Source organism: Ruditapes philippinarum, unplaced genomic scaffold (assembly GCF_026571515.1).
Source record: "Ruditapes philippinarum isolate M1 unplaced genomic scaffold, ASM2657151v2 ctg252_1_1_1_1, whole genome shotgun sequence".
In the NCBI taxonomy this organism is placed as follows: domain Eukaryota; kingdom Metazoa; phylum Mollusca; class Bivalvia; order Venerida; family Veneridae; genus Ruditapes; species Ruditapes philippinarum.
The window spans coordinates 232,897-245,839 of record NW_026859757.1 but is presented as its reverse complement, the minus strand read 5'-3'; the positions used below and the strand labels follow the sequence as shown (position 1 = coordinate 245,839).

General features: G+C 29.8%; 1 protein-coding gene across 19 annotated transcripts in view; it reads left to right on the top strand.

The window, feature by feature from the left end:
* The window catches only part of LOC132757814 (dual specificity protein phosphatase CDC14A-like), a 41,627-nt gene extending 28,786 nt beyond the window's left edge, over window positions 1-12,841 (top strand). For 2 of the 19 annotated variants that reach the window (XM_060749232.1, XM_060749231.1), the window contains exons 13-17: window positions 1,837-2,028; window positions 2,624-2,674; window positions 5,589-5,742; window positions 7,386-7,427; window positions 8,717-12,841. In XM_060749232.1, the coding sequence (XP_060605215.1) occupies window positions 1,837-2,028; window positions 2,624-2,674; window positions 5,589-5,742; window positions 7,386-7,427; window positions 8,717-8,743 (466 nt within the window). In that variant the 3' untranslated portion in view covers window positions 8,744-12,841. Of the gene's footprint in view, window positions 1-1,836; window positions 2,029-2,623; window positions 2,675-4,550; window positions 4,604-5,588; window positions 5,743-7,385; window positions 7,428-7,918; window positions 7,949-8,716 lie in introns of all 19 variants that reach the window. The other 17 variants (XM_060749233.1, XM_060749239.1, XM_060749244.1 and 14 more) reach the window with 17 other exon arrangements.
* Window positions 12,842-12,943: the final 102 nt, after the last annotated feature.

The following is a 12,943-nucleotide window of genomic DNA, read 5'->3' as shown; positions in this document are numbered from 1 at the left end:
CTTTAGTATACTCTTCTTAGCCTAGAGTATTCTTATCATTTAACTGACTGCTACTCATGTCTGCAGTAAAAGAAATCTTTCCTGTTGCTCTTTTATTATAGACTTACAATGCTGTTACATTTTATTGCATTAGAAGCTAGCTTCCTTTTTATGGTGAAATTTAGACTATAGCACTGAAACAAATTCCATTCCTTTTTAAAACCTGACAACAGTTGATTAAGATCATTCATTGTTGATCTGGTCCAAACATTCATTATAAAAATCCCAAATTGTGTTTACTCTTAGACATATTTTCATGAATTTATCTTAGCATACCGTTTCATGATTTTATCTCAGCATTCCCATTCATGAATTTATCACAGCATTCACATAGCATTCCCTTCCTGAATGTATCTCTGCATTCACATTCATGAATTTATCTCAACATTCGCATTCATGAACTCGACACAACATACAATTTCATGAATTAATTCACACATGCTGTTCATGAATTGGTTTCATTCTTTATGTTTGAATTGATCTTGTGATACATTTTCATGGAGTAATATCTCAACATACTTGTGCACAAATTAACATCTACATTTTTGTAATTCATGAATTACTGTCTGAACAGTCTTATACACACAGTATCATCTACATTTTGTCAAATCAGTAATTGGTTTCAAAATTTGACATGAGTCATGAGATTATCGCAACATTCTTAAATTGCCATTTACATTTTGCAAGACATAATTGGGGTATTCAATCTGCTTTCTTAAAATTGATATCTGCTAATTTTCATTGAATTGACCTCAGCATACATTCATGAATTGACCTCTACATTGTTTCACAATGAACAAACTTGTTTTGAACCAGCTGTCATATTAACATAAAAACTATTGTGAAAGTTGCTGCTACAGCTGTGTGTTTGATGAAGTTTTCGACTGTGCTGCTCTTCTGTAATACAGTTTTGCTGTTTTAGAATTGACACTGTATATTTAACAGACTCTAATATTGTGTCCTGTGTTATATTGTTATACAGATGTTAATGATAGTCTAGTTCGCATTATAAAATTTCAGGCAAGAATGAAAAAAATATGATAAGTGATAGTATTCACATAGTCATGATTGAGATAGAGAATTTATACATGTAATACAGGACACATATAGCCTGTTTATGTTTTTATCCTTTTGAATTTTTATGATATTAACATGTCTTATTTTTCTTCATTTTGTAATTTTAGCATTTTCTTCTTTTTACTAGTCCTAACATATAAAAGGGACATAACTGACTTGAGCCATAGTGTGTAATACTCTGTCTATTTTGATGAGTGAATTGAGGAAAATATCTTATTTTAGTTACCATCAATTTACAGAGATCATTGAAGTGAGCCCAAGTATTAATATTGATACTAGATCATTTATATATCAAAAGTTGTATTGAATTTATAGTCATGAAGATAAATTGAAAGGCCGTGTGTGTGACTAATAATTTTAGAGACTTCTTAGATAGCCAGTATTTTGTTGTAAAAAATTTGGATATGTTGGATAGTGATGAGGTCATTAGAATGCTTACCCATCTAATTATCTGTTTTTAAAAATGATTCAAGGTTTTGTTATGGAGTAGGATATTTTTTAAAGGAAACAAAATTATTGTTGAAGTTTTGTGCAAAGACAGAGTTAATATTCTTCAAGTCTTTAGTAATAACTGTCATTAAGCTTTTATTTTATCTAAGCTGCTTAAGACAGTTTGTCTGTTTATTTTAAGTGATATATCGAGTGGGAAGTTTTATCACAGACAATGATCTCTGTATAATCTACACATATATCACAATCCTGCATGTTTTACCCTATCAGGCACGAGGATGTAAAAAGTCACAAAAGATCCACAACTCAGCCCCTCCGAACAACCTCAAAAAGTGCACATGGGTCTGTTATGTCCCCCCTGAAAGCCAGTAAAGTTAGTTCAGTGCTCACCAACAACCATGCCAACACGAGTTCCATGAAGAGAGGCACAAGACATTCAGGGTCAACCACAAGTGCCAAGAGGTCAGTATTTTACGTGAGCTGAATTCATACAAAAACCCTTTATGCTGTGTTTTTTATATAATCATTTGAGAAATTCTTGAAGTTTTCTAATTAGTGTTTGATTCCTGTTTATATAGAGTAAAATAGATAATTGATTGAATTGTTCTATGTTTAAGCTGAAATTTATTTTCTCTCACTTTAAAAGAGAAGAGGTTTTATGTTGAGTATTCATCCTCTCACAGATTCTGTTTTTCCTGTAGATGTGAAATTTAATCCACAGCTAAAAAACCATCACAGTAACTTCTTGCTTTTTTAAAATATATTTACCAATGAAGATGAAGAAATAAGAAAAGTTTATTTTATAGAAAATGTTAAAAAGTAAATACTTTGTGTTTGTTGAAGTATTGTATGTTTAAGTTATGTAAAAAAAGTCTGCATTTATTTTATGGTGTTTGTTAACAACATAGCATAGGGATGAATGTTTCATTTAATTAATATGAATTACATTTTCTTAGTGACATTGTCAGGAAATGATATTCATTTTTAGTTAACTGTAAATTTTTAAAGATGTTAAAGAAAGTGTGTTTTACATGAAATCACTACCTTGTTCTTGTAGAAAGCATACACACAATTATAGTTTGAGGAACACGAAAGGCGTGTCTCCTAGGTAGGCATTGACCAACCATCTCTCTCTGTCTTGACACGTTTGTTTCAGTGTGCACTTAATTTATTATTTTTGCTTCACCATTTATCATTTTCATGAGCAGAAAGTTTGTACCTGTTGATGGTGAGACAGGTGTAAATATTTTGCTTTGAAATGATACTACTCTGTACAAGATGGCAGTCAATGAATTTTAGATTTTGAATTTACTAGCCCGAATTCCAGTTTTGAATTTATTCTACTATATATTTAACTATATTCTTAAGATTTTCAGTGGCCCGAACTAATTTTCACTGGCCATGGGCCACCGGGCCAGTGCTAAATTCGTGACTGAGCTGGTATGTTGTAGTTAAGTACAATTATATCTCAAGGAAACTTGGGGCTGGGATGATTCTTTAAACCATCAGAATTGCTATTCAGGTTAATTACTGAAAAACAAATATAAAATTGGACCTTTTTGTTTGGTTTAGGATCAAAATTTGTAAAATATTTAATAGTTAACCTGTCTTATATATGTTTTGGTTAAGTGTATAATTTTTTTTTAAAGAAAGAATATGATTATGTTTGGTTATTGTATTTATATGAAAAATCAAATAAGGGGATATTTCATTTTTCTATGTGTTGGCTGTTTGGCAATACTTTTTTTTTACCTACAACATTAAATTGATATTTTTACAAGTCAGTTGATGAATAATGGAGAAGTTTGAAGCAATTGATATTTTGTGCAAAATGTTAGATATATTTCAACATTCACCTCTTTGTTTGTCGAACATCTTGGACAAGTAGCTTCCTCTCTTAATGTGCATCTGTCTTTAGTTAACCAGAGGTATTTTAAAGTTTGGTGCTCTGGGATGTGTTACGTAGATTATGAATGCATTTAGGGGATATTGTGACACCCTATAAGCATGGCCATCCCTTATTCATGCTACAGACTTTGATTTTACAAAGTCGTAAAATAGTTATGTATGCTATCCCTTATTTACCAGGGATTATTTTGTTGTCTGTTTTGGGCATATGATTTTAACGTGAATCCCCACTATGATTTAATTTGTTTTGTTTATTGTATAATGTATAGTTAAACTTTATCCTGTTCAGTTTATATAAGTAAACTGTTTTCTTATTTCGATTTGGATACTATCGTGCCGTTTTATTTTTGTTGTGTGTTTTACTGGTGTTTTGCTAACAGTGTTATTGCTATTATTTTTAAACTGCAGTTTTTATTGTTTAATATATATCTACCTCTTTGTATTGATCATTGTACTATATACTTACATTAGTTATATATGTATATTGTTTTATTGTAATTTATAAGGTATACATTGTATTTCTAGATTAAAAGATCTTTTCTCAGTCTCAAATAATGAAATTTAATGTAAAATGGCTTACAAATCATAGAGGATATTCAAGTTTTTTCTATAAATACATGATTTATTTTCATAGAGTGGTATGAAAATAAATATTTCATGAGTGGCGGTAGCCACGAGTGAAATATGGTAATTTTTATCTAACATAATGAAATTTAATGTAAAATGGCTTACAAATCACTTTGCTTATTACTTTAATAGAAAATTAAAGCTTTATTCATTATTAAAATATAAAAATTACTGTTAACATACTAAATTTGTAAATCTTGCATGTTAAAGAGTCAAACTTTCATGATAAAGAATCTAATTATATGTGATAGGTTTTGTCAAGATATAATACTGAATTGAGAAATGTGAAGTTAAATGTTCTGTAAATATCAGGCTTTGAAATAATGTGACTATTATTGACAATATATAAATTGTGAAGGGAACATATCCTTCATGTATAAAAGGTAGCAAAGGACAGTAGGAGGATTATTTGTCCACACTTGTGTAATGAATCATGCATTTTTGATCAGGTTAGACAGGTTGATAACAAACTTTGGCGGAAATAGTCCTCTATTCCTTGCAAGTATAATGCTTGTTGTATACTTGTATATTTGTATTGTTTGGCAGTTTGAGATCAGTCCGCCTGTGATAAAATATGTTATAACAATGTTGCATTATATTTCATGCTTTATAATGTATGAGTATGTATGTTTTGTAACAACAGGAAAGGGTATTTATGTTTATCATCCGCTGTTTTTTTTATTTCTTGAAAATCTGTAGAAGCTGTAATGGAGTTCCGATACATACTTTGTCTTCTGTAAAAGGTCAATTACGTTTTTGAAATGAATAAAAATAAAGAAGAAAAAAACTAAGTTTTAGGCAGAAATGTGATTTTTAGGTACAAGTCAAATTTAGTTTTGTTATCTTGGTGATTTCTGTTATAAAATCTAATAAAATATTAAAATGATTTTATTGTAGTTAATACAGTGCTTTTTGAATGTGCAATTTTATGGATTTTTTTTAAAATGTAAATCTTGACAATTTTTAGTCAAACTAAGTCAAGTTCATCAAACAAGTAACCTTTAAATTTCAAATTTTTTGCTACGGAAACCAGTTATGTCATGTTATGAGTTATAGTGTGAAGGGAGCACTTGCAAGGTGTTTTATACTCACTGATTGATGTTATTCATTTAATATAAAATGCAGTTTTTGAATGGCTTAGATTTACTTTTTTTTTTACTTTTTTTAACAGAATTTATTTATTAAAAAATGTAACAATTTGTTAATTTGAATAATAGCATGGTGACAGCATTGTTCAGCAAAGCTTTGCTTTATGCTTATTTTAAAACATGATCTGTGGAGATTTTCCGTCTCATACACATTACTCAGACAAATACTTGATCACTTCTGCAGACATTATTTTCATTCATATTCTATTATACAGTAAATACCAACATCAAATTAAGGACATTTTGAAAAGTACCTGTTGTTTTGTTGTGGCCTATTGAACACTCGTGCAGTTTGTAATGTGTATTTAACGTTGAGTGTGACACTTTATATCACTACAGTTTGAGCCACGGAGACATCTCGCATGGCCTCCGGTCAAGTTACATCGATAATATGTCCATGGATTACAAATCTGCATCCCTGTATGACACTAACATCGAATATTCCTCCGTCTCTGGTACATGGCCGTACAAATATCAGTCTTACACGTCTACAGTAAGTTATGAAGGTGTTGAGCAGCATAAACCTTTTTGCTACACTCCTCCTTATATTTTCAATGAGCCTCTTAGTTCACCAGTTCGCCCTGATATTTTAGATTTTGAAGAATAACATGTCCACTGCAGTCTAATTATGTTTCATAGATAATTTTATGATAAATTTGAATTTGGCATTTTATTGTTTTAATTTCTAATAATATCTTTACGTTTTGTTGCTAAGAATTCAGATTTAGTTTAACCCAACAAGTTTTGTTTGAAATTTGACTCACTATTGTTATTAAATTTTATATGGCTGTAAGCTTTTAACATATTAAGATTTGTTAGTTCTGCGCTTTGTTGCTAGAACAGTATATAATGCAGTAAAATATTAGGCCTTCCAACTAATTTTAGATTATTATTTCAAAAAATGATAGAAAATATCAGGTGAACAATGGGCTACCATAGACTGGGTGTTGTCTGATATTTAGTGTGTACATCATAGCACGTTGTTTTTGAAAGCTTTATTTGATTGGTCAGTTCTAGAGGTGTGTACACTGCATGCTTTGTGTGAAATATCAAGATATACTCATTATATTGTGTTATATAGTTTCATATTCATCCAGTTTTTCTCATCTCATCTTGTATCATCATTATTGGTGTTGTAGGTTTTGTATACACCCTACTTATAGTTACAGTAAGTTTTTTATATATGAATACAGGAAGTGAAAAGACATTCTTTAACTCCCCCCATACATTCCCTCATCATTCAGCTCAGAAAATGTTTATTGTTTTTACGTCGTTTGGACTCTCGACTATAGCTGAACAATCCTTTGTTGCTGCTTGCAAATCTTAGGTTAGACAGCTGTATTTTGGTATGTGAAGAGTATTGGTTTGTGAAACACAGCACTTATAAAGCTATCATAAAAACATATCTTTATGTTTCAAGTATATCCGTTTTTATTGTAGGATAATTATAATTGGTTGGAATCAATTTCGTTTCAATTTCTAATATACTGTGTTTTTTTATTGATATGGTCAAGTAGTTGTCTTAGTAATGTGATAAGAATTATACTTAAATAGCTACATTGAAATTATGAGTTTTGTTCACTTCTATGAAAGCCAGTGATGCATGCACAGAATAATTTGCAATAATAATTAAATTATCTATGGCTGCATTTTTGACCACATTTGACTTGCTAAGATTGAAGTATATAATCAGTTCAATGAAAACAAACACTTTTCTTTAGCTTTGGACACTAGTCTTCTTCAGAAAAAATTCTTTTTTTTTTAATTCTTTAAAAAAGAAAAAATTTTTAAGATTGATAAGAAAATGCTATGTCAGATCTAGCTAGTATTTAATATTTTTAGGTTTGGATAAAAAGATACTGTTAGCAAAACACCAATAACACCAGAGGTCAGAATAATAATAGGATTTGTTCTTACATAGGTGGCATATAATTCTACGCTTTGCAAGATTTTATAGCGATAAATCTACATTTTTTCTCCCCTGAGAAACATGCCTATTATGTTTTGTTAAGAAAATGTAAGTAAGGCATGTGTTATTGTTGTAATATATGTCAGAGAGTAGATCATTCTACAGTCACTCTAATCATTATTCATACACATTTCATCTCATTTCATTTCTTTCTTTGCTGTTCACAGTCTAGCAATAGAGAGAGAGAATATGCCGTTAGGGAAAGACCGGTAGGTAGTTTCTTCATTGTCCATTCACATGTACGTAGGCTATTATACTACCTGCAATTATGATATAATTATATACTAACAATTCATTCCTCTTGTCTTTGTTAGTATCATCAAAGTTATTATTGGATTATAGTTAAGTCAATTTTCATCCAACGATCCTCTGCACTGCCTAGAAGATGCTAGATGCTATGGTACTTACTGCTGTCAATTAACAATGCTGAGATTAGGGGGTTTATTAAGCAAAATAGAGCTGAATTTTTCACAAATTTTTCCTATAAAGCTTTAGTATGTATATGGTTTTCAACTTTGCCTTGACGCTAGTTTACATATTCCCTCTTAAGGGTTCCGTATAGCATCAAAGCTTTTAAAAGAGCATGGGTGAAACAGTATATAATTTTGTTTTAGAGTGCCGAGAGGAATTACACCTTTTGTACAGTCTTTAGAAAAATCCAGTATTTCTGTATATGAAAACTTTGTTTTCTTTATATTAGAATTATGGAGAATAATAATACAAAATATTGGTAAGCTAAAATAGTTGTGTATATGGATGGTGTGATAGGTGTATTTTGATAAGTTAATAATACACATATTATATGGTGATGGTTGCACACATTCATATTGCTTCATACAGTGTTTTAAGGTGGAGATATATAAGCAGAGCTGTCTCAATGATTAGACTGGCGCAGGTATATCACACTCTGTGCTAGACTGTGTCATGCACTTCATGTTTAAGAAGCTGTCACAGAAAAACTTTTCCTTAGATATTCCTTATCTAAATTGTAATAAATGTATTTGTTTAATTTTTTTTAATGAGAAATTTAAAATTAATTCAGTATGGTAATAAAAAAAAAGTGTAAGGATGTGATGAATGCTATTATTTTGGAAGGGATATTTCAGTGACAGCTTCATCATGGATGTCCAGGAAAGTCATTTATTCATCATTTCACGTTCATAAAATCTGTTGTCATTGCATGCTCCATATGTGTGTTTATGTTGTGGTATAGCAATGATGAATATGTAGATTATTATCATTGTTTAAGTGTGGCTTGATGCAATCAGCTTCTTTACTAAACTTTCATAAGAAATCAGTAGAATGGCTTAATCTTGTATCACAAGCCTCATAGACTGTTACAACTTGAGTAAAATAACTTTAGATAAATATAAATATCACACTTTAATTTTGTATTTGAAGTTAGATATAGCTAGAGTGGGTGAATTTTCTCTTATAATTACATAAGAATGTTGTTATTTAACAGGTATATTGAAAATGAAATTTTGTCTAATTGCAGATCGGTTCCACATACCCGCAGTACTAAGGCCTCGCTGATACGGTGACCTTGTTTGGCTGACCCCATTTTGTTGTCAGGGCAACATAAATTTTGTTATTGAAGAAACTGTGATGTGGATGTGAAATTTCTATGCAGATACTGTTCAGGACTAAAAATTGATTGTTTTCATGTGTCTGTACAAACAAAAATCATGTTAAATGTAGAAACATTGTTCTAGTCCATTTCCCATTACTTGTAATCTTGCTTAAACAATAATGGTTTTATTTTCTTTTACTTTCTTACCTACTTACTATCAATGGTTTATTAGAAATTATATTTTACTGAAAATTTAAAACAAAAATTTATGAATTTTGATATTTTAAATTAATTTTACTTGGCATATTGCAACAATGTTATCTATATTTTTTATAAGAATTTAAATATTTTAACTTTTATAGCAATAATTATAGCAACTGTTGTTATGGTAACAGATGCCTTTTAAAATGAAATAAATATGCAAACTTTTGGTTCAGTTGTTTTATTGAAGGCTTGCAATAACTGGTGTGATTTGAGAACACCTGTTTTAACACAGACTAATTAAAGCTAAACTGGTTACGTAAACAATCATATAGAAATTTCCCCCAGTATTTTAAGATTTTTGAAAAAATATGCTGTTATTCATAACTAACACGGAAATAAAATTGTTTGGGTGAAAATAATGAAATTCCATATCTGTTATTTTGCATTATAATGCATTTAGAACAACACAACATGTTTACATGTTTTATGTACGGTGTTTGTTTTTGTGTGGCAAGAACTTAAATTTTAACCACAAGGTTATTAATTCATTTTATCATTGGTTTTACATGTTTCTGAAGTTGTTTACGGGAAATTGTCATTGACGTTCATCAATGAGTTGTATATTTTAAATCACTGTACATTGCCTGTACTCTTTCTATCTATCTATATATATATGACCATTTATATTTGTTGTTTAATAAACTTTATTTATTTTAGAATGTTATATGGACTGTTTTATACATGTATAAACTATTTTCGACATGTGTATTGGATATTTTAATTGTGCAAACTGAATTGTTGAAGTCTGTGATATCTAACAATCAGTAATGGCAATGAGTGAACTGTATCTGTTATTCTCATGAAATGGCCTATTCATGTTAACGTTAGGGTAAAGTGATTGAGCAATTCTTTAAAAAAATTCTTTATATTGACCTAATAGTATTATTTCAACACTGATAAAGGACATTTGTATAAATATTTGATGTCACTGCATCTTAATTGTAGCTTAAGTAGTTTAGTTCTGACTTACTTACATGTTCCTTTGCATTTAATTCCTCGTTAAGGGTATCATTCTTTTTATAAAAGACTGCCAAACAGGTAATGTATGGAAAATAAAGGTTCCTGTCTAGATTTACGAGGGTTTGTATACATTTCATAATAAAACAAACGTTTCATCACCTTAGTGCAATAACTGGTTAACTCCTTTTAAATTTAGAAGGATTTAAACTGTTACTGCACTAAGGTGACAATTTTATGATCTATGTCATAACTTCTAGCAAGATTTCTAACATAAGAAGTTTTATATTGACAAATTGGTTCTTATATTAAGGTAATTTTATAATATTGTAATCAGTTCACACATTGCCATTAGTGAATAGAGATTTTTATATGTATATAGAGGTCACAGATTACTAGTGTTGTAAATTTTGTGTAATGAAATTGATGTAGAGGTACTGAATTGTAATTGTATATTGAATCAGTGTATTTTCCTCTTTTTAAGTTTAAAACAATAATTGATGGAATGGCATGAATTATTATTGAATTATACCTACAGTTGTTTTTGTTAATTCATTATATACCATGACGTACATAACATTTGTATGGTCAGCTTGAGAAAGAACTTTGTATAAAAAAAAGAAAAGAAAATTATATGTTTACATGAAATTATATATTTTTGAAATGGCAATGTGCTATGAAGTATGTTTTTTAGGAGACACACACAAAAATGTAATCAAGAATTCTTAATAGTAATGACTATGTAACTTAACGAGATATTACTGTCTCAGCCAGTCTTTTGTAGAAGATTATCTGTAACATGTCCCCTCCATGCAACAGTCATTGTACATGTATTTACAAAATGTAATATCTTCTTTGTTTTTCTTTTAATTTTTATTAGATTTCCTGTACTTGAAAATAGAAGATTTTACTTTATAATTACCATACTATTTTATTAAAATATTTATGATATTTTAGAGAGATCATACATGTTTATATTGCTTGAGAATATTTGTATGGCAATGACATGGTAGTAAGTATGACATGTAGGTGACCGGGCTCACCATTCAGTGCCTACATTGACAGGTCTGTAAAACTTTGAAACCAGAAATTCCTTCACTTGACAGCTATCTTTTGTACAATAATTTTGATGTGATAGTTTATAGTGGTCAGTAATGTGTTACTGTGTATGGGAGGTAGAGAGAGATTTACATGTATATAAATGCATTTCCTTACTGCTGTATGCATACTTTTATAGATAATTTTATATTTAGGATATGAAGAGCATTATTTTTAGAAAGGAAAAACTGGGACATCTGAATGAATTGAAGAAGGAAACTCTCCTCAAATTATATATATATACTACACATGTTATTCCAGCACCTAGTAAATTGAAATAATTTGAAGTGTGCACTCTTTTCAATCACATTTTTGTATGGAAATGTTTCATTAAACAAATCATGTAGAATAAAGATAAATAATCATTTCGCTACTTGCTAGAACACAGTGATAATGCAGCATTTTTGGGTGTTTTGTTGAACATTTAGACATGTTAAGTTATTAACAGTATTTACACATTAACATGTTGTTAACTGTGACTTTAGTCGCAGGGTTTTTAAGTTATTTCCTTTTAAAGCTTAAACTGGACTATTTAGGATGTGTATTTTATTTACTTCAACCTAAGGGATTAGTAAATGGGTCTGTAATTCTTTAATTGGGGGATAACTTTTAAACATTTGTTTTTATATATTTCCTGTAGACTTGATTATACAAATTAGAGTTCATTGTATTTTAGTAAAATGTTTTATTGTTCTTTTTTACATGTAAAATCTTTATTCATTTAGATCAAACTTTATTAGTTTTGCTATGTAGTTGTTTAATGTTATCATTTTTATTTTAAGTAAATAACAATTAATTTTCAAATGCATGATCCACCCTGATCAGTCTGTCACATACTGACTTAATTAACAATGTAATATTTTGACTCGACTTTCAGTCATATTGGTATAAAAGGTTTCCCGAACATAACTAATATATTAGAGGGAAAACAACAATACTGTGACCTAAAAATATATGCATTTGTTCAGCATTTTGCTGCAAAGTAAGAGTTAAAACATGAAAACAAATATGTACGTTTTAAGGAGTGTGCCCTTAAGTGTTGCTAGTTTGATTTGTTGCAAGTACATACTTGACTTATTAACAGGTTCTTGTCATGCAGAATCTTTAGACAGGTTTTATTGAAATAATATTAGTTTTCTTACACTTTGCAAGTTACCAGGATTACGGCCTGGGCAGATTATTTATGTTTTCTAAAACCTGCGAAGTTGCTATTTGTTTAGCAGGTAATAAACTATGATACCATAGTTTGCTCTCAGAACTGAACTAGGTTACAGGTAGATTGACATTGTGATGTTTAACTGTGTCATGTCCACAGCAGTGGTATTAACTGATATATGAATTAATACAATACAATAAGGACATTATAGTTGTAATAATGGTGGCATTCACCACCAGCTGAAACGTTTTATAGCACTAAAATATCTTAATCATGAAGTATTGTTTTGTTCTACATATAATTCAGCATGACAAGAACCATGTTATTAAACTACAATATTTACATGTTTGTTGCACATGGAGCATTTTATGTTGTTCTGCTCTAGTTGTATGAATACAGTCCTATTATAACTGTAAGGTTGCAGTGTTACTACAAATTTATGTACATTTGTCCAACTGGGACACTGTTTAAACACCTCTATGTAGCAACAATGTATTTTATTCCATTTTTTCTAATACATAGAGGTAATAGATATTAAATGAGCTTCTCAAAATAAAAAAATGATACTAGATAAACATGTTTTGTTTTCTGTCATACCCACCGTATCATATTTTGTCTTAGTTTCATAAAACAGGCTGTGAAACACAGCTTCTTGGACTACATTTGTAGGTCCTACA